The following is a 20,812-nucleotide window of genomic DNA, read 5'->3' on the forward strand; positions in this document are numbered from 1 at the left end:
TCTTAGCGTAGATGGAAACGACAAGAAACATCAAGCCAACTGTTGGTTATTGTGGCATTGTGAGTTGGATGCTACAACAACCAAAATTTGGCACGATATTCCAGTGTCTGAATTGCTATTAATAATAATCTAATGTTTCATTAAAATGTATTGAACCAATGTGATCATCAAGCTTGCAAAGATGTGAAAAAGGAAGAAAAAACTGATATACTGAAACAGTTTCCAAATCGAATTTCATGTAGGCGCAATTAAACGTAGAGAATTGAATTGAAGAGTAGAGAAAGCTTTTAAATTGAATGTTGCACAGTGTCGCATGTAAAAAATATGAACAAAAATAAATGCCATTACAAAACCACGACAACAAAATGAGGTGCACTACAAACACCAACAAAATTACCAACTCCTAACATCCTGAAGAAGGTCAGATAAACAACCGAAACGTTGAATGTAGAAGCAAAAAACGAATTTGCTGCTTATTAAGAGTGTTTTTGCCGAAAGGATTGAACATTTGGATAGAAAGTTTCTCAAATTCAGCAAAAACTCTGAATAATTCACCCAGCGGTGTTAGTGCATTTCTCGATGTAGGTAAAAGGTAAAATGCATATAAGAAGACTGAAAGAGCACTGTTTAGTGGATGTGCCCGTTATTAAAATATTATTAAACTCAATTCAAAAATGAAATTAGTATTTTGTCGAATCCCGGAAGGTTAAGGGTAAATACCAAAAGCAGAGCGAGAATTTTTGCTCACAAACATACATAAACACATACACACAAACATATACACACACAGACATCCCTCAATTCGTCGAACTGAGTTATATATCACACTATGGGTCTCCGGGCTTCCTAAAAAAGTTTGCTTTTGGAGCAAACATATAGCTTTTACGTATACTTTGTATTACGAGAAAGACAAAACAAATGAAATGAAATTGTGGAATTTTAAGTATTTTTTTCGACGAAATTAAAAAGAATTGAACGAAATGAAATTCAGAAGAATTCTCCAAAAATAAATTGGGAGTATTTTCACAAGAAAATCAGTTCAGTTTCTTTAAAAAAAATCAAAATTATTTCCCGAGGAACGCCCGAACGCCGGTCGTTATGTCTTCGACGTACTTACATTGAATTTTATTTTAGAACAATAAGTTTGTTTTCGTTTTAACGAGCATGTACGGATTTAAAGAACGCGGACTCTTTTTAAAAGCTCATTATTAAACTGACAAAGGACAATTAAAAATAGTTTCATCATGACGACTAAGAGGATGGGTTTGATAGCGTGGCTGGATCTGAGGGACGGTTCAGATTCTGCCCGAATTTCAGGGCAGTGTTTATGTATCCAACAAGTTTGGTTTGCTTTAAACAGACTTGCAAAACGCAAATTCAAGCAGACTTATGAGCTTCGACATACGTCCCTACGGATTATCTAAGTCGTAATAATGATACTAAGGCAAGAGGCCCCAAAACGAACACTCCATCCCCATGTAAAACGCCTTTTGAGTATTCCCTCATATTTACCGTGTTTGAGATGGCCGTAACCAAACTAGAATAAAATGTATGTATTTATGGCGATAAAAGTGTCGAAGTGATAGATAGGAAAGTAGGGAAAGCCCTAATAATCTACCTAGGCTAGTTTAGGGCTACATATTTTTGAATAGCTTGTGAAAAAAGTTATTAACAAATTAGACTCATGACATCGAAATGATAATTCCCGTAACTGCCCTCTAGTTATATTGCTTACATTCTACTTCACATTTCCACCTTATTTCTGTGGCTTTCTGATACCATAGCAAAAAGAAAATATTGAATTGGAGTAAATTTAACAAACAGGTGTAAATAATGGCTATTTTGTCACATAAGGAAAATACATACATACATCCCCACACTGGGACAGAGCCGCTTCGCAGCTTAGTGTTCATTAAGCACTTCCACAGTTATTAACTGCGAGATTTCTAAGCCAAGTTACCATTTTTGCATCGTATATCATGAGGCTAACACGATGATACTTTTATGCCCAGGGAAGTCGAGACGATTTCATACCCGAAAATTGCCTAGACCGGCACCGGGAATCGAACCCAGCAACCCTTAGCATGGTCTTGCTTTGTAGCCGCGCGTCTTACCGCACGACTAAGGAGGGCCCCCCTTTTGCACATAGTTTACAAAATAAAGAACTGATATTCCATGCATGTAAAAGACCTTTAAGGTGAAGGTGGGTTGAGTACCAAAACAAAGCTTTGAAAGTATTTGTACAATAAAAAGTATGTAGTAGTATTGGTGTCGTATTAAAAAAAAAACAAAGAATATTAGTAGGGTTGTTCAAAAAACGACCCAGCACCACCACGCTCACTCGATTCCGTCCCATGCTCCGAGTGTCCTCCAAAAACCGATTTGAACAAAAAGTGGTTGAGCGCATGTCGGTTCAATTATTTTATTATTTATTCAGACTAAGGCCGAAGTGGCCTGTGCAGTATATAAGAGTCTTCTCCATTCGGCTCGGTCCATGGCTACACGTCGCCAACCACGCAGTCTACGGAGGGTCCGCCTTCTTGTGCCCGTCGGATCGTTGTCGAGAACCATTTTCACCGGGTTACTGTCCGACATTCTGGCTACGTGCCCGGCCCATCGCAGTCGTCCGATTTTCGCGGTGTGAACGATGGATGGTTCTCCCAACAGCTGATGCAATTCGTGGTTCATTCGCCTCCTCCACGTACCGTCCGACATCTGCACCCCACCATAGATGGTATGCAGCACTTTCCTTTCGAAAACTCCAAGTGCGCGTTGGTCCTCCACGAGCATCGTCCAGGTCTCGTGTCCGTAGAGGACTACCGGTCTAATTAGCGTTTTGTAGATTGTCAGTTTGGTACGGCGGCGAACTCTATTCGATCGGAGCGTCTTGCGGAGTCCAAAGTACGTACGATTTCCAGCCACTATGCGTCTCCGAATTTCTCTGCTGGTGTCATTTTCGGCAGTCACCAGTGAGCCCAAGTACACAAATTCTTCTACCACCTCGATTTCGTCGCCACCGATACAAACTCGCGGTGGGTGGCTCACATTGTCTTCTCTTGAACCTCTGCCTATCATGTACTTCGTCTTCGACGTGTTGATGACTAGTCCGATCCGCTTAGCTTCCCTCTTCAGTCTGATGTAGACTTCCTCCATCTTCTCAAAGTTACGTGCCATAATATCTATGTCGTCGGCGAAACCAAATAGCTGGACGGACTTATTGAAAATTGTACCACTCGTGTTAATCCCTGCTCTTCGTATTACCCCTTCCAAAGCGACGTTGAATAGCAAACACGAAAGACCATCACCTTGCCGTAACCCTCTGCGGGTTTCGAAGGGACTCGAGAATGCCCCTGAAACTCGAACTACGCACATCACCCGATCCATCGTCGCTTTGATCAATCGTGTCAGTTTATCCGGAAAACCGTGTTCGTGCATTAGCTGCCATAGCTGGTCCCGATCGATTGTATCATATGCGGCTTTGAAGTCGATGAATAGATGATGTGTGGGCACGTTGTATTCGCGGCATTTCTGCAGTACTTGGCGAATGGCGAACACCTGGTCCGTGGTGGAGCGTTCGCCCATAAAACCCGCCTGGTACTGCCCCACGAACTCCCTTGCAGTTGGTGCTAGTCGACGGCATAAAATTTGGGAGAGTACCTTGTAGGGGGCGTTCAGCAATGTGATTGCGCGGTAGTTGCTACAATCCAGCTTATCGCCCTTTTGTAGATGGGACACGACACCTTCCATCCACTCCTGCGGCAAAACTTCCTCCTCCCAAATCTTGGTAATGACCCAGTGCAGCGCTCTAGCCAGTGCCTCACCACCGTGTTTAAATAGCTCTCCTGGTAGTTGGTCAACCCCAGGGGCTTTGTTGTTTTCAGCCGGCCAATCTCCTCCTGGATTTCCTGGAGATCCGGAGCCGGTAAAATTATGTCCTGCGCGCGTTCTCCCAGGTCCATCACCATACCGCCATCTTCGTCTGCCACATCGCCATTCAGGTGCTCTTCGTAGTGCTGCCGCCACCTTTGGATCACCTCACGCTCGTTCGTAAGAAGGTTCCCGTTTATGTCCTTACACATATCATGAACGGTTTAACTTCTCATAGAATTTTCGTGTGTTATTAGCGCGGTACAGTTGCTCCGTCTCTTCACGGTCTCGATCTTCCTGCTGGCGCTTTTTCCTCCGGAAAATCGAGTTTTGTCTGTTCCGCGCTTGTTTATATCGTGCCTCGTTCGCCCTCGTGCGGTGTTGCAGCAATCTCGCCCATGCTGCATTCTTCTCTTCTACTAACTGCTCACATTCGCCGTCATACCAGTCGTTTCTACTCTGATCCGGGGGCACCGTGCCTAGTGCAGCGGTTGCGGTGCTACCAATGGCGGATCGAATATCTCTCCAGCCATCTTCAAGAGACGCTGCGCCTAGCTGCTCTTCCGTTGGAAGTGCCACTTCCAGCTGCTGCGCGTATTCTTGGGCTAGTCTACCGTCTTGTAGCCGCCCAATGTTAAGCCGCGGCGTCCGACTTCGACGCGTGTTGTACACCGTCGAGAGTTTTGAGCGCAGGCATACTGCAACGAGGTAGTGGTCGGATTCAATATTCGCACTGCGGTAAGTGCGGACATTCGTGTCGGTTCAAGTTTGTATGAAAACTAGTATGGAAATTAAACCTTTTATTACACTGGCTACAGTGCCTCCCCTCCATACGCTGGCGAAAAGACTCACCTCCATGTCACACTTTTTGTATGAAGCATCTGCCCCTGGTGCGATAGTGTAGACTAGGCTAGACTAGCAGTATCTGCCCCTGGTGCGATAGATATCACAGACAAATTCCACTGCCAAAAATATCTATATAAGATATATGTGTCGCCGTTATAAATTTTTGCAATAGCTCCACCCTAATATAATCGATATAGAACCACACATAAATTAAATAATTGCTAATACGAGACCACACATAAAGCTTATTTGGACATATATTTTATTAGTAGTTCGCGTGGAGAATGGTTATGTGTGCACTGATATACATCATAAGTTAAATCTATGGATTTTTGCCAATAAATATGTGTGGATTTTTAGTAGTGTCTGGGTATTTTGTTGAATTGCACGTTTCACTTATGCCTTCTGAGAAGCCTAATTGTCATGCTAAAGATTCGCAACCTCGATTAAAATCGACTCGCAACTATTGGAATGACCATTCAATATGGATTGTCTATGGAGTTGAAGCTCTTGAATATTTCATCCAGTCATATGGTCTCCCCCCTCGCCAGGGCCCAATGACGAAGCACCACAATCAGAATAATGTTAAATTCAATCTCGCCATATAAACTGTCATACAAGCCTGAAACGACTTGTGCACGGTAAGCCGGTAAGGTTCAAACCAGCCCAAACCATCGGATGACACCCAAATTATAAATCACAATCGACTGAGCGGGAGCAAAATTATTTTTTGAGCCACCCTAATTATTAGTTTGCTGCTGCCGGTGCCGTTGTTTACATTCGCTCCGCGATCAGTTTTTAATCGTTTTTTTTCGGGCAAAAATAGCAGTTTATATTAAGTTTTCGGTTTAAACAAGTGACTGATTTCGAAAAGTGATGTTTAATTTGCATTCCATCAACATTTCGGGCTCCTCATGTACGGAGAAGTGAGTGAAAACTTGATTTTTTCAGTGCCCTTTGAGAAGCAGTGAAGTGCAGTGATAAACCCACCAAATCGCGAACGGCTAATAAATTGGCACGAAACTGCTGATTTATGATATTATTCGAGCTGAAATGCATGGGATTCTTTGGATAAACATGTTCATTATCACGGGAAGTGAATAAATATGCTGTGAGCAGGTTAGTAATTTGAATATTAAACTTTTGTTCGATGCTGTTCGATGCATTCGGATGTTGGTGGGAGAGGAGTGCGGGAGGTGTGGGGTTGGTCCGTGGAAGGACCGGTGCCATATTGGCGGCCATCGTGGTACTCTTCCAACTATGTCCTTAAATAGCTTCCATTTGTACTTTAAAGAGATTATGAAGGGAAATCTGCAATTATCGTTCTGACAAGTGTCTGGTATTGGGAGGTGCGCTGGGAAAACATAAAAAGTCGTATGATGATTCAACCCGTGGTTCTTTTGCCTCTTTTATGAAATGCAGCACTTTTCTGTCGAAGACTCTACAAATAGTGTTCTGGTCAAGTGTATGTAGAAATCTTCAACCACCTTGCATTTGTCATCACCAATATAAACTCGTGATGGGCGACTAACTTTGTCCTCTCTTAAGCCTTTTACTATCATTGTATGTACTTCGTTCCGGACGTGTTAATGACTTGTTAATACCGCTTAGCTTAGCTTAGCTTAGAATCAGAAGAGATCATAAGTGTAATCAATCGTGTACCATCCTGGCAGCCTATTACTATGGATCATTTGAGCGAGTTCTATACGGCTAATGATGATGTCCTGTTATCGAAGTGGGGTTATAATGAGCAAAGTAAGTTCAACATCCTGCGGCCGGTCTTAACGCCAACGTCAGTGCAACCAAATCTTTGGAATTCAACATGAACAATTCCTCCAACTTTACGGTAGCCGCAGGACAAGCAGTGCAAAATCTCGAAAGCTCGATATTTTGGAGGAGAGATAGCGAAGAACGACAGAGCTAAGATCAAAGTAGATATAAAAATCAAAGGAATTTGAGAAAACTAAATAGAACTTTTTAGTGGAACTAGGGTGGGAACGTGACCACGTCTGTCAACGAAGGCACTAACTGGGAAGGATTGTGCAAGAAAACCCCATCCTCAACCTTAAAATTGTAGAAGTACTTGACGTTGCAATCAACCGTGGTCTTAACTTTCTGCGTCATATATAATTTAACGTCACTGATGTGTGACAGTCTGTAAATTGTTGTTGTTATTGATACACAATCGTTTTTTTGGAACGCTGTCAAAAATCGAATTTAAAAATATTCAAGGGGAATTGATTCCTTGCTTTGATAAAAGTAGAACGGTGCTCTCTAATTTTTCAAATATTTTTCCTTCAAAATACGCAGATTTTTCGACTTGCTGAGTGTATTCATGAACGATTTTCTATATGGACTTCGACAGCGCATGCAATCATAGAAATTGGGGAGAATTGATCTTTTTTACGATATCTACTCTATAAATATTTATTCGTGACAAGCCTGCATTAAATCTGTCAAATCTACACAAGAAGAACCGCCTGAGAATAATTCATTTTTTTTTTCACCAAATTTGTCCCCATATTGACGCTACAACTTGAATTCCAAATATCTCAAAATAAAGATGGAATATTGGCATTTTAACCAGTACAGATCATTTAGCATATTCATGGTTTTGTGATGCGAAAAAATATAGCATTTGATTATTGGTAGGAGAAGTATTGCGAGGCCACTAAAACAAAATCCTTAGCAGAGTCAAAACAAACAAACCGTCCTGCAGAATCAATACGGTTGCCAATCCAAAATATAACTCACCACATAACGATCTGAATAGGTTATAACAAGCATTTTCAGTCATTTTGCAACTAACTTTCAAAAGAGCTGGATATTTTGAGTATTTTAAAAAATGTACATAATTACGCCAAAACGGGGAAGGGACGTTTGGCCGAATACCACTTGGCCGAATGCGGTTTGGTCAAAGGCCATTTTTCTCTTCTCACTGTAAAAAGTGAGTAGTGAAACGTCTATCCTGTTCGGCCAAATGATTTAGTCGGTCAAATGTGCTCTTCGGCCAAATGTCCTATTCGGCCAAAGGTCCTATTCGGCCAAATGTCCTATTCAGCCAAAAGTCCTATTCAGCCGAATGTCCTATTCGGCCAATTCTCCTATTCGGCCAAATGACCCGTTCTGCCAAATGACTTTCGGCCAGATAATTTGTTCGGCCTAATGGCATTCGCCCAAATGGTTTTCGGCCAAATGACCCTTCCCCATAATCCACCTAGCGGTGACTGTGCCTTCTCTTCTATTATAAAATATGATGAAAACAAATAGCTATTAGGCTGAATGGCCATTAGGCCGAAAGCTCATTAGACTGATAAGTATAATAGTGAAGGTGAGAAGTGAGAGGTGGTAAGTGAAAAGTGAGTAGAAAGAAGTCCTGTAGTAAGAAGTCCAGTAGTCCCGAACTGAAAAGTGAGAAGTGAACAGCGTGTAGTAGTGAGAAGTGGAGAATGAGTAGTAAGAAATAAGAAGTGAAAAAGAAAAAAATGCGAAGGAAGAAGGGAAAAGTAAGAAAAGAGAAGGGAAAAGGAAGATGAAACAAAAAAGAAGAAAAAGCAAGAAGGAAAAAAATAATAAAGAAAGTGGAAGAGAAATGGAAGAGCGAAGAATACACCGGATTCTTGTTTTAAACGGGGGATGCGTTCCGTGTAAAAAAAAAGTTTTCAGTTCAAAATTTGAAAATCGGTGTAACACAAGTTTTATGATTTCTTGACAAACCATGCAAAATGGAGCAACTTTGCAAAAATTTTGTGTGGGATTGTTTACACGGCCGTGTGAAAGCCGAATCGAGTTTAAATAATATTAAAAATAATTTTATATTATCATGATGGAATAAGAAACGAGAGTATAGATTAGCTTGTTCCCTTAACGTAATACTGGAAGCATGAACAATGATCAAATTATCATCATTTTTATTATCGATGTCAATCTTCTTTCTACAACAAATAGGTTAATTCGCTAAAGAAGCGGGCTTGGTAGTCATATGGCTACTGCTTCTGCCTCATACGCAGGAGGTCGTGGGTTCAGTCCCAGGCCCTTCCATTCTCCTACTTTGTATCTTTCTCTATATTTCTCATGTTCTAGCAATCGCTAGAACTGGAAATGGACTTCCATACCGTTTCCATTACTATTCCTATACCTTCAACTTGAGTATTCTAGCAGTAATCTGCTAGAATTGGAAATGATCTATAGAGCTCGTTTTCTACATCCAACTAGAAATTCCATCAGTTACCTTCTCCTATCTATCACATTGGCAGCTCGTTAACCAAGACGGACCTCTGCCTCTCCAACCTAACCCAGAAACTCCAACAAATTCCGCATGAACTCGTGGCAAGTGCAGAGGTATATTCGGCTTGCAGTGGGCGAGTGATTGCATCATCATTTCCTCCCCCTTCCCAACATTGACTTGCATTCTGACGTGGCAGGCGCCAGTATGACCTAACAAATGAGATCACCAGTACTTGTACATTGAAGATGTGTGCTAGTCCCAAGCAAACATCTGTTGGTTCCCTGTGCAAGAACAGCTGATCTGGTCATAATGGAGTAGCAACTACGAGCAGTCAATCAAGCTCAAGCTCAAGCTCAAGCTCAAGCTCAATAGGTTAATTCGCTAAATGTTGATAGACCAATTTCTTCCCCTATTGTTGAACGCACGTGCATTTCTTATGGGTGTCAACAGTATTTGAGAATTTTAGCCGTTCAACATTTGGCGGTTTCCCCTATGGCTTTGAAAAAGTGTCACAGCACGTGCTTACTCGCAATATGCGATACATTTGCAGTATATTATTTATTATATTATTATATTTTGAAATGAGACAAAACATCGTAAAAATAACACGGTATGTAGTACCTCCCCGAGTCACCTTAAAGTACAACAGGCATGAACAAATTTATATAGAAGAAGATTTTCCGCGATTGGTTCATTGGGCCGAAGGTTATTGGTTTTTTTCTAACTGGGGTTTACTCACCGTGGAAACTTATTTGTTGATTTAATTGGCTTTTTGTCAGTGAAAGTGAATCCAAAACTCATAAGCCTGAAGGTCATCAGGCCGAATGGTCATAAGGCCGAACGCTCAATAGGCCGAATGAGTAGTAAATAGTAAAAAGTGATAAGTGAGAAATGATAGGTGAGAAGTTAGAAGTGTGAAGTTATTAGTGAGAACTGAGTAGTGAGAAGTGAGTAGTGAGAAATGAAAAGTGAGAAGTAAGGCAGGGCTGACAATAGTCATCGTAGCAGCACGAGATGCCACAGTAGCGACGAGTTGTAGTATCTTCATTACTACTCGACGCATCGTCGATGACACGCACGACGTGCAACCAAATCGTCATGACGACATCGAATAACTTCACACTCCATTTTTATTAATCTTCTGTAATAATGAATTTGGAGGCGTTAGAAATGTTATCGATACATTTGTGTTACCAAAGTTCCTACTATTTGTTTGTTTGGGACGCCATTATGTGTTTAACCAGTTCGTCTATAATGACATGCAATCAATTATGTGAAGAAGTGACGACGGAAATCTTCATAACGCAACTATCTTTGTGGTAGGCATGCGGCGCGAAGAAACCGAATAGGTGTTGTGTCGTGCAATGTTATGACGAAGACTATATTTTATTCGCTTTCTTTATACGGCGAGAATGACTATTGTCAGCCATGAAGAAAGAATCAAGAAGTTGGAAAAGTTGATGAGAAGTCCGAAGAAAAAAGTAAGACGAAAGAAGGAAAAAGGAAGAAGAAAAAGGCAAGAAGGAAGAAGAGAAAAAAGAAAAAGGGAGAAGGAAAAATTGAGAAGGAAGGATGAAGAACGTAGAAAGAAGATGGATTAGGGAAGAAGGAGGAAACAAAAAGCGAGAAGGAAGAAGAAAAAGAAAGAACGAAGAAGAAAGAAAGAGGAATAAGGAAAGAGAAAACAAAAATAAGGAAGGAGAAAGAAGAAAAATGAATAAGGAAGAAGTGAGAAAGAAGAATAAAGAAGAAAGAAGCGAAAATAAAGAGAAAAAATGGAAAACAGATTAGTAAGAAGGAAGAACAGACTTATTATTTCTCACCTATCACTTTTTCCGTCTCATTCGGTCTATTGACCATTCGGCCTAATGACCGTTCGGCCAAATAACCATTCGACCAAAGGACCGTTCGGCCTAATGACTATTCATCTAAATGACCTTCAGTGTTACGGCCCTTGGCCCAATGGCATGATACCATTTTCTGCTCGCTTTCAAATCTATTTCCATATAAATTTCTTCATGCCTGTCGTAGATTCTGTAACAAATACTATACCCAATTACCCGAATAACGTTCAACCGAATGCCATTCACAAGAATAATATTTACCCGAATGCAATATTTACCCGAATAGAGGAAAAAAAAGAGGATTGAAATGTTTCAACTTAAACATTGAGTTATTTGCAAGGAATGTAAAATAACAACATTGCCAATGACAACAACATTATCCTCTCTTGTAAATGTTGGGACAAACTCAACTCGCAAAAAGCGTTTGTCCCAAACTGCAACAGAATAGGACAATGATCGCCTGCCACGCATTTTGAGAAGTAGTCGGTTTCCGATGATGTTTTTGGTTAAATTAGTATCAGTTATCATAGATTAGACATAAACTTAACCATCTGTTGATCATGTCAACAGTTTTACTTCTGAAATATACAAGTTATCGCAGTTTGAAAAGTTCACAACAATTACCTCTCCATGTTTGTTGCAAATAAAATGGAATGCAACAATGTCTTTATCCTCTGCAGATGGGGACAAAGAGTTATCGCTATTCTCTTTTGTCGCTTGTTTTTTGCATTTTTCAGCGACAATTACATTCCTTGGTTATTTGTAGTAATCTTTTTCACAGAAATGTCATCATCACCATTCTACAACATTTCAAAGGGCCTTTACACAGCGACCGTGTACTCCTGCGGCATATTGTAGCAAACATATTCTTTGAAAAATGGATTCATTTATTTTGTATGCAATATTCCGTGAAACTTAGTTCTTTGAATAAAAGTGTCGCATAATAACGTTCATGCCAAAGAAAGTGTAAATTTAAACGATATTATGCCTGAATGTATGCAATTTAGATAGCATTATGTCACTTTTTATACGAATATGTAAATTGCATACATTTAAGGCGAACTTGTTGGACAATATCCATGTACGACAAGAATAGTGTAATTTTCCATGTCTACATTTTTTACGGACTGATTATTTTTCATTTTTAAGCTTGCTTAAAAAAGCTTGTATAATCCTAAAAGACTTATTGTATTAACTAACTGCAATGACATTAGTTCTGATGAATGAATAGAACAATATTCAATCACTTTTAAATAATTAATTTTAATGTTACAGCAGAAAGAAATTTATTGATTTATATTTTTTCGATTTTTACTGTAAATTTATTTTCGGGTGAATGCCATTTGGATAAGTGTCCCATTCGGGTAAACGTGTTTCGGGTATTTGCCATTCGGGTTCTTGGTTTTCGAGTATTTGTTATGGAACCTTTGTCGTATCCTAACCAAACAATCTAACCTACACATTGGCATCTAAATCTATCGCACATCTTAGTATGAAAATGATACTGACATCTTCATATAATTTTTAAAGACGTTTAACTTCACTTCCAACTCATTATCTGAAGTTCAATTTATTTGATTCATGTAGGATGAATATGAATAATGGAACCTATGAGGTTGATTGCAGTTGCAGTAAAAGCATTTCTGCAATGCCATTCTGTGGAATACAGTCTGTACTACTTTCAAATTACTGCAATAACAAACTCAAATCAATTCCATTGCTACCGACCTTGATTGGATACCGCCCATTGGGTTTCACGCTCACATTGATTGAAACTTCACAGTCTCACGTAGCGAAATCCCTCGAGTCAAAAGACTATCACGCGTAGAAACACTGAGCCACCTAACAATCAGATGAGGCACGATTTCGAAAGAGGAGTGCTCAATAATAAAATTAACCAATCCACCCCAAAGTGGGGCAGAGCAAACAACTCTTGATTACTTTCCGAAAAGGACAGGATGTAGGGGTTTTACTTTGAATTGTTATTGATGTATATTCAAAGCACATGTGTTTATCAAGAAACACTGGCAGCGGTAAATCATACCTCATTAGTGGATCTCCTGAAAATGAAGTAGGAAATTGAAAGCATTGATAAGTCTCCATCACCAGAAAAATAAGGTCATCAAGCAATATAAAATAACACAGACTTACTGTTGAAGTTATCCTCGAAGTTCGATCGAATGTCATCCGGCGCTTCGTATATGTTTTCGTGCCTTTGGATAGTTACCGCATCATACAGATGATCCTGTTCCTTCAAGCTACCGTACTGGAAATAGATCTCCGCTGGTTGATGCCAGGCGGACCGTTTAGGCAATCTCGCAGCCCCCAGTTGGTGAAATCCACTACTTGATGCCACCACCGCCTTGTGACCATTGAAAGTTGATCCACTGTTCAACATAAACTGACTCACCCGAGCCGAATCCATCCGGGCTCGCTCCAGTTTGGTCAACTTTTCATCCAAACGTTTGTTACGCCGACGGAGCTGACAGTTTTCGAGCTCGACCACTTCCTGCTGGATGGCTCGATCGATTAGGTCGTTGGTGATGGATTCCAGTACGGTGGTGATGTTGCGTTGGAACGTTAGCAGCGTGGACAGTTTGTCACGGAGCTCGTTCAAGTCGGACATGGTTGGATTAGGGTTTTGCTAAACGGTGTATTACCTTGAGCAGAAATCTGATGCATTCCAACTTTTTGGTGACGGAATCTCAAATTCTATATATTCACTCAACTCTATTTTGGTTCACAATAAAACGCACAACGGTCCAGCAAAGTAGAAGCAAACAGCCAATCGGTCTGTAGAGTGCACATAAGACTGATTCAAATTTTGACTTTTTTGCTTCCCGGTGCTTAAGCTATTGCATTTGCCATTTGTGTAATCCTTCTAGAATTTTAGTAAATTTTGATATAATTTCATTGTGCGCCATTTGAAGTTTGTATGAAAGTTACTGTGAAAATCAACCCTTATGTGAAAGATCATTCCGTGACTGTTTAAATGAATCAACAGTTCACTACATAGAACATTTCCTAAGCTAAAAGGCAGTTCTTGTTGTGAAGCAATTTGTCATTCAAAAGCAAAGTAATGAAGAAAACAAAACTGCTCATTGTTGACATTTACTTTATACTTACGATTCAGTATTTCCCTAATAACTTTTCTTACAAGCATCAAATCGTTTCGTAACCAAGACGACCTGTTTCCTTGTAAATCCTATGTTGTCAATGTACTCATATATTTTTAGAGCTTAGTTGGAAGCGTTGGGGAACGGTTTTCCATAAAATTAATGTTTTCAAAGTAATATTCATGTTCCGAGATGAACCAGCCAAAGGCTAAAAATCTCAAAAATAAAGCTAATAATAATAATAGTAATATTCATACAAACTTCAAACTGCGCGTGCACTCAAATTACATCCAAATTAGCTAAAATTTTGGGAAGATTATTAAATTGGCAAAAGCAAACTTTTAAGCATCGGGAAGTAAAAAAGTCAAAATTTGAATCACTCTAGTGCACATATAAATAACTTTCAAATTATTCAGGTAATTATTTTCGTTAAAAAATATTTTCGTAAAAATGAATAAGAAAAATTGATCAAAGGGTAGAACATTAATTTGTACACCCAACCAGCGAAAGACAGATTTTAATGCAGTTCTTTTTTTTTTAAACTCCAATAAAATCAGGGTTTTTTTATTCCTTCCTCTGTCTGCGGTTGCTGAAACCAAATCTTGAAGTCAACTATGAATGGAATTTCCGGTAGATTCGACTCCTCTGGCGCACCCCTGTTTAACATTTGCAATGTCACGAACTTATAATTTTCCAAGCTGCACAGTAGAATGCCAATGAAAATGACATTTCCGAATTTCAAAAAACGACATTGCTCACAAGTTTCATTACCCCAAAATATGACCCCATGCTAAATTTGAGCTCAATCGAACATTATTTATCCTAAAATTACCTAAAATTCATCAAAGTTTTGAAATTTTTGCCCATGAAAATTTTTCAAAGACCAAAGGAAAAGTCGAAAATCGATTTTTTGTTTTTGATGCCAAATGACCTAAAAATGCAAGAAACGTCGAGATCTGAAGTTATTAAAAAAAAAATTTGGAAAAAAATCGATTGGAAAAAAAATTTTTATCGAGTTTTAACACCGGACGATACGCAAACGTTTTCGTAGCCAAAAATATCCCCCTATGCAAAATTTGATCTAAATTGGACATGATTTAGGGGTGCTCAAAATTAATCAAAACTTTTTTTTACCACAAGGGAGCCCCTACGCAAAATTTGAGCTCCGTCGGACATGATTTAGGGATGCACAAAATCCTGCTATCAAATTTTTGAATTTCAAAATTTTGAAAAATAAATTGCTTTCAAATTTTTTTTTTAGATTGCTCCAGATATCAACGTTTCATGCATTTATAAGTCATTTGGCATCAAAAACAAAACATTAATTTTCGACTTTTCCTTTGGCTCCCTCTTGGAAGAATTTTCATAGTTAAAAATTTTAAAACTTTGATGAATTTTAGGCACTCCTAAATCATGTCCGATTGAGCTCAAATTTTGCATGGGGTCATATTTTTGGTAATAAAACTTGTGAGCAATTTCGTTTTTTCTTTAAATTCGATGACAAAATTTTTTTCCCATACATTCCATTCACTATGGTCCAGGATACAGATTTACGCGGAAAGATGAATTTAACGCCAAAACTATATTTTTTAGAAAAAAACTGTTGTTCTACAAAATTGTTCGAAATAGTAAGGCCATCATTATGGTGCTACCAAAAACTAGGGTGGCCCATCATATAAAAAAAATGGAAAATATTTTTTTTATTTTTTGGAATATTGACATGTTTTGTTCTACAAAGTTGTAACGCAGCTTATTCCAATAAATTTTGCCAAAAATAACTTTTTCTGTAACTTGTACCTCAAAAAAACAGTATTTTTTAACTAGTTTTTTTGTTTCGGATTTCTCGAAAAAGTCGTCTTTAGGTGACTTTTAGAGGCAAAGACTTTTGGGGCTTTCTAAAACGCGTGTTTTGCTATAAGAATATCGTCTGTATCTTCTTCCATTGTCGAGTTACATCAATTTTTTTGAAAAAAACATGATTTTAGTAAAATTGGTAGAACTTGAGATAAAAAATAACATATCTCCGCTTCTTTGACATAATAAGGCATATGAATTTCTCTTTCAAATGCCGTGCAAACATATTTTTTTGGTCTGCCCTATCCGGAGATATCAATTTATGAAAAAAATGTAGAAAAACGATTATAACTTTTGATCGGTAGAAGATATTGAGCATATTTACCCATCAAAAGTTGCATTTTTTTGAGCCATAAAAGCAGAAACTATGATAGCATAACACAACGATGCAAAGATTGTCATCGGAGATGCAAATGCGCAAATCTTTCGCCCTGTCATTGGTACGGAAAGCCTTCATTCCGCTACCAACGATAATGGTCTGCGACTTGTCGCAGGAGTAAGAATATCCGCAAACACAACATCCGAGTGGAGACACTTGCTCACAGATAGACCACGTGCTGATTGACGGACGACATTTGTAGGGTGTTATAGATGTAAGGTCCTGGTTGCAGAAATTCGGGCGCGACTCTCCAGCGTCACGAATTCACGAAACAACAGAACAATGCGTTTCAATATCTAACGCTTGTCAGCTGAAGGAGTTGCTGAACACTACCACCAGAAGCTGAACGAGTGGATAGGAGATGCCACCGGATCTGGCGACGTTAACAGATTGTGGGAAAATATCCACGAAGCTGTGACAACAGCGCAGGAAGTGTTAGGCACTGCACAGCGACGCCAACGAAATGGTTGGTTTGATGAGGAGTGCCAGCAAGTGACGGACGAGAAAAATGTTGCTAGGAGTCGAATGCTAGTGGTTCGTACCCGTTCCAACAGAGAGCGGTACAGTGTAGCAAGGGCAGAAGAGAAACGAATCCACCGCAGAAAAAAAGGCAACACTAAGAAAGTGTGATAGCAGAAGCGCAAGAGAACATGGATAGAAACGATATGCGGAGGTTTTATGCAACTGTCAATGGCGCGCGGTATAAGACTGCTCGCCATGTGCAATGACCGAGTGGGGAATTTGCTAACAGTCAAGACTATGGTGGCAGCCAGGTGGACGGAGCACTTCGAAGATTTGTTGAACGGTGAAAATTAAGGTGTATTGAGGAGCAGGATGGACATAGTCGGCGACGATCAAGATGTGGAACCACCAACGCTGGACGAAGTTAAGAAGGCTCAAAACGAGCTGAAAAATAGTAAAGCTGCTGGAAAGGATTCCGGTCGAGCTTCTCAAACACGGAAGTGAGCAGCTGCATCAATCAATCCACCACATTATCCAGAAAATATTGGAGGATAAAGAACTGCCTGCCGGCTGATTGGATGGCCTCATATGCCCAATCTATAAGAGAGGGCACAGGCTAGAGTGTGCCAATTACAGAGGGATCACCCTTTTGAACTCTGCGTACAAAATCCTGTCACGTAACAGACTGAGACCGCTTGAGGAGTCCTTCGTCGGCGAATACCAGGCAGGTTTTCGCGAGGTCCGATCAACGACGGATAAGATGTTTAGCCTGCGGATGATCCTTGATAAATTCCGGGAGTACAACTTGCAGACTCACCATCTGTTGATTGATTTCAAAGCAGCGTACAATTCAGTGAAAAGAAATGAGCTGTGGCAGATAATGTCCGACCATGGTTTTCCGGTGAAACTGATTAAACTGATACGTGCAACGCTGGATGGCTCGAAATCAAGTATTTGGATTGCAGACGAAGTGTCAACCTCGTTTGTGACCTTAGATCAACGGTTCTCAACCTGGGGTACATGTAACCCTGGGGGTACCTTCGCTGGCCCTACGGGGTACCTCGGGCAAAAATGCGTAATGGCGGACGTATTACAATTCCAATCAAAACTCATTGATATAGTTTTGATAATTGTATATTTTTATTTCAAAAAATTATATTGTACATACATAATATGCAATGCGATCAATTAATCCCAATTGAAATCTGCCTTCCACAACCAGCACAATGTATAAAGGGCTGCGGAACAAAAAATCGAACGAGCAAAACGTCGAATGAACAAAATGATTTTTTTTTTCACTAATGCTCGGTTGCTTCGTTGCAAGAGGATTAGAAGCACCCTTCTACGCATCTCGGAAGCCTTCTTCCAAACAGCTTAAAGGCCTTCTTACAATAGGCTCGGAAGCCTCCTGGGCACTTCAGAAGCCTCTTTTCGTGAGGCTCAAAATCCTCCTTTTCTAGAGGTTCAAAATCCTCCGTTCAAAAGGCTCGGAAGTCTCCTTTAAAGCAGCTCAAAAGCTTCCTTCCAGGTTTGTAAGCCTTCTTTCAAGAGGCTCAACTGCCTCCTTCCAAGAGGCTCCTATCAAGAGGCTCGGAAGACTCCTTACAACATCCTTTTAAGAGGCTGGGAAGCCTTTTCCAAAAGGCTCGGAAACCTTCTTTCAAAAGGCTCGGAAGCCTTCTTTCAAGAGGCTCGGAAGCCTCTTTTCAAGAGATTTGGAAGTCTCCTTTCAAGATCCTTTCAAGAGGCTCAAAAACCTCCTTCCAGGCTCAGAAGCCTCCTTTCAATAGGCTCAAAAGACTCCTTCCAAGAGGTTCGGAAGGCTCCTTTCAAGAGGGTAGGAAGCCACATTTCAAGAGACTTAAAAGCATCCTTTCATGAGGCTCAAAAGCCTCCTTCTAAAAGGCTCGGAAGCGTCCTTCAAGAGGCTCAGAAGCCTCCTCCTTTCAAGAGGCTTGGAAGGCTCCTTTCGAGAGGCTCGGAAGCCATCTTTCAAGAGGCTAGGAAGTCCTAATTCAAGAAGCTCAGAATCCTTCTTTCAAGAGGCTCAGAAGTCTACTTTCAAGTGGTTCGGAAGCCTTCTTTCAAGAGGCTTGGAAGCGTCGTTTTAAGCTGCAAAGGAAGCCTCCTTTTCAGTGGCTCAAAAACCGCCTTCAAGAGGCTCGGAAGCCTCTCTACAAGAGGCTCAGAAGCCTCTAATGAAGAGGCGCGGAAGTCTACTTCAAAGGGATTCAAAAGCTTCAAGTAGCTTCCCTTCAAAGGGCTCGGTATTATTCTTTTAAAAGGATTGGAAGCCTAATTTCGAGAGGGGGTACCTCAATTAATGCGAAAGTTCCAAGGGGTACCTTTCAAGAAAAAGGTTGAGAACCGCTGTCTTAGACAGATTAAAACAGGGTGATGCACTTTCCAATTTATTGTTCAACTCGAAGGCGCTATTAGGAGATCTGGTGTGTAGAGGAACGGCAATATCATCACACGGACGCATATGCTCCTGGGCTTTGCGGACGACATCGACCTTTTTGGAATCGATCGCAGAGCAGTAGTGGAGGCTGTTGTCCCACCGAAGAGGGAGACTGCGAGGATAGGCTTAACCATTAACTCTACCAAGCCAAAGTACATGGTGGCAGGTAGAGATAGAGGAAGACCTAGTGGTGTTGGTGCTGAGGTAGTGCTTGATGGGGATGTGTTTGAAGTTGTTGAAGAATTTGTTTACCTTGGACCGCTTGCGACCTGTGACAATGACGTTTCCCGTGAAGTGAAAAGAATAGCGAAAACAATATTCCACAGATAATAAGAAAGAGGCCACCGACTTCGTGGAAGGCCACGAACACCGCTGACTGCACGCGGTGGAATCGGACCTGAGGACCCTGAGCGTTCGGGGATACTGGAGGAACATCGCCCAAGACCGACGATTATGGAGCTCTACCGTACTTCAGACAGAGGTGTATCGACGCTGTAGCCAACAGGTACCCAGGTAGGTGATTAGTGAACGAACCCTTAATAGCACCTTTATTATGTGATTTACCGTAATGGCGTTTTCGAGACATTTTATCAGTAAGTCAACGCGCTCCTTTGGATTTATTCAGCCTTACGATTTTCTTTTTATTTATTTTTTTATTTTTTTCTTCCTTTATGTCTTTGCGAGAATGGCAGCAAAAGTTCTTCTGAAAAACTTTGTCGAAACCACCAAGTTCTTAATTTCATTACTTTTGAAGATTTATTGATTTTTATGTCAACAAGTTTTGAACATGTTCGACGTATGAACATACAAGCATATGGAGACGCATGGTGCATTGGTTCATACACTCCTTGTGATGGGAGATTGATTTTGCTTAGCGTAGTAGGAAATGTTTTTTTGATGAAACATCCCTTACATTCGCTTACAACTCTTTCGTGGAAAGGGAAGGGGTCTTCCGGACTCTACTCGCAGGCAAGTATTGTTACAATCCTTGCAATCACCATCTTGAAATACCATCGAATTTTAGCGCCACGAAACCGTATCAAATCGCCGAGTATAATTCCATCACGCAACACATTAGCACTTTTGCCATCGTGTACAACGCCTATCAGCCTTCACCAGGATGCACCTGCGTAAGCCGTAAGGAAGACCTCAACCTACCCGATACAGTCGCGCCTCTCTACACTACCAGACATTCATCGCTGCCACCTCGCTTGCTTAGTTCCTACCTTCTAAGTCAACCTGGTCCTGTATTCGTGGTCAAGGAAGAGGTCTTCCAAAATCAATTTGCAGGTAAGTATTCTGAAGTTGCAACCTTAGTCCTGCCTGAAATAGTTTTGGATTCCAGCAGATCGAACAACGAGAGTATTAATTCAAACAATCGTCTTCTCAAGGCTGCTGCATTCGAAATCTGTCTTCCTGCAACTTCTACGACAGCGCTGTTGAATACATCGAACGTCAGTGAAGCAAGTTCCCCACGCCAAACCATGCATCACAGTCGAGCTTTCCCCGCCAGCGTCTTGCAGTCATCCTGGTCCTGTGTATGAGTTTGGAGATGGGGGCTTCCAACCTCCTCTAACAGGCAAGTATGAACACACTTGGAACAACTCCTTTCCATTAAATTGCAACGATCCCAACAGACCAATCGATCCTTGTGCAAGTTCCCTCGAGTGCATCACGACAGTTCCCACCTCAGCAGAACGTACATCGAATCCCACCAACTCATCAGGAAACGAACCGAAATCCAATTTAACGGTT

General features: G+C 40.6%; 1 protein-coding gene across 1 annotated transcript in view; it reads right to left on the reverse strand.

Moving 5' to 3' along the window:
* The window catches only part of LOC134224142 (protein Fe65 homolog), a 71,226-nt gene extending 57,677 nt beyond the window's left edge, over positions 1-13,549 (reverse strand). The window contains exon 1 of the mRNA XM_062703404.1: positions 12,937-13,549. Coding sequence (XP_062559388.1) covers positions 12,937-13,411 — 475 coding nt within the window. The 5' untranslated portion in view covers positions 13,412-13,549. The remainder of the gene's footprint in view (positions 1-12,936) is intronic.
* Between the last annotated feature and the right edge of the window lie 7,263 nt (positions 13,550-20,812).

Source organism: Armigeres subalbatus, chromosome 3, assembly GCF_024139115.2.
Source record: "Armigeres subalbatus isolate Guangzhou_Male chromosome 3, GZ_Asu_2, whole genome shotgun sequence".
Taxonomy (NCBI): domain Eukaryota; kingdom Metazoa; phylum Arthropoda; class Insecta; order Diptera; family Culicidae; genus Armigeres; species Armigeres subalbatus.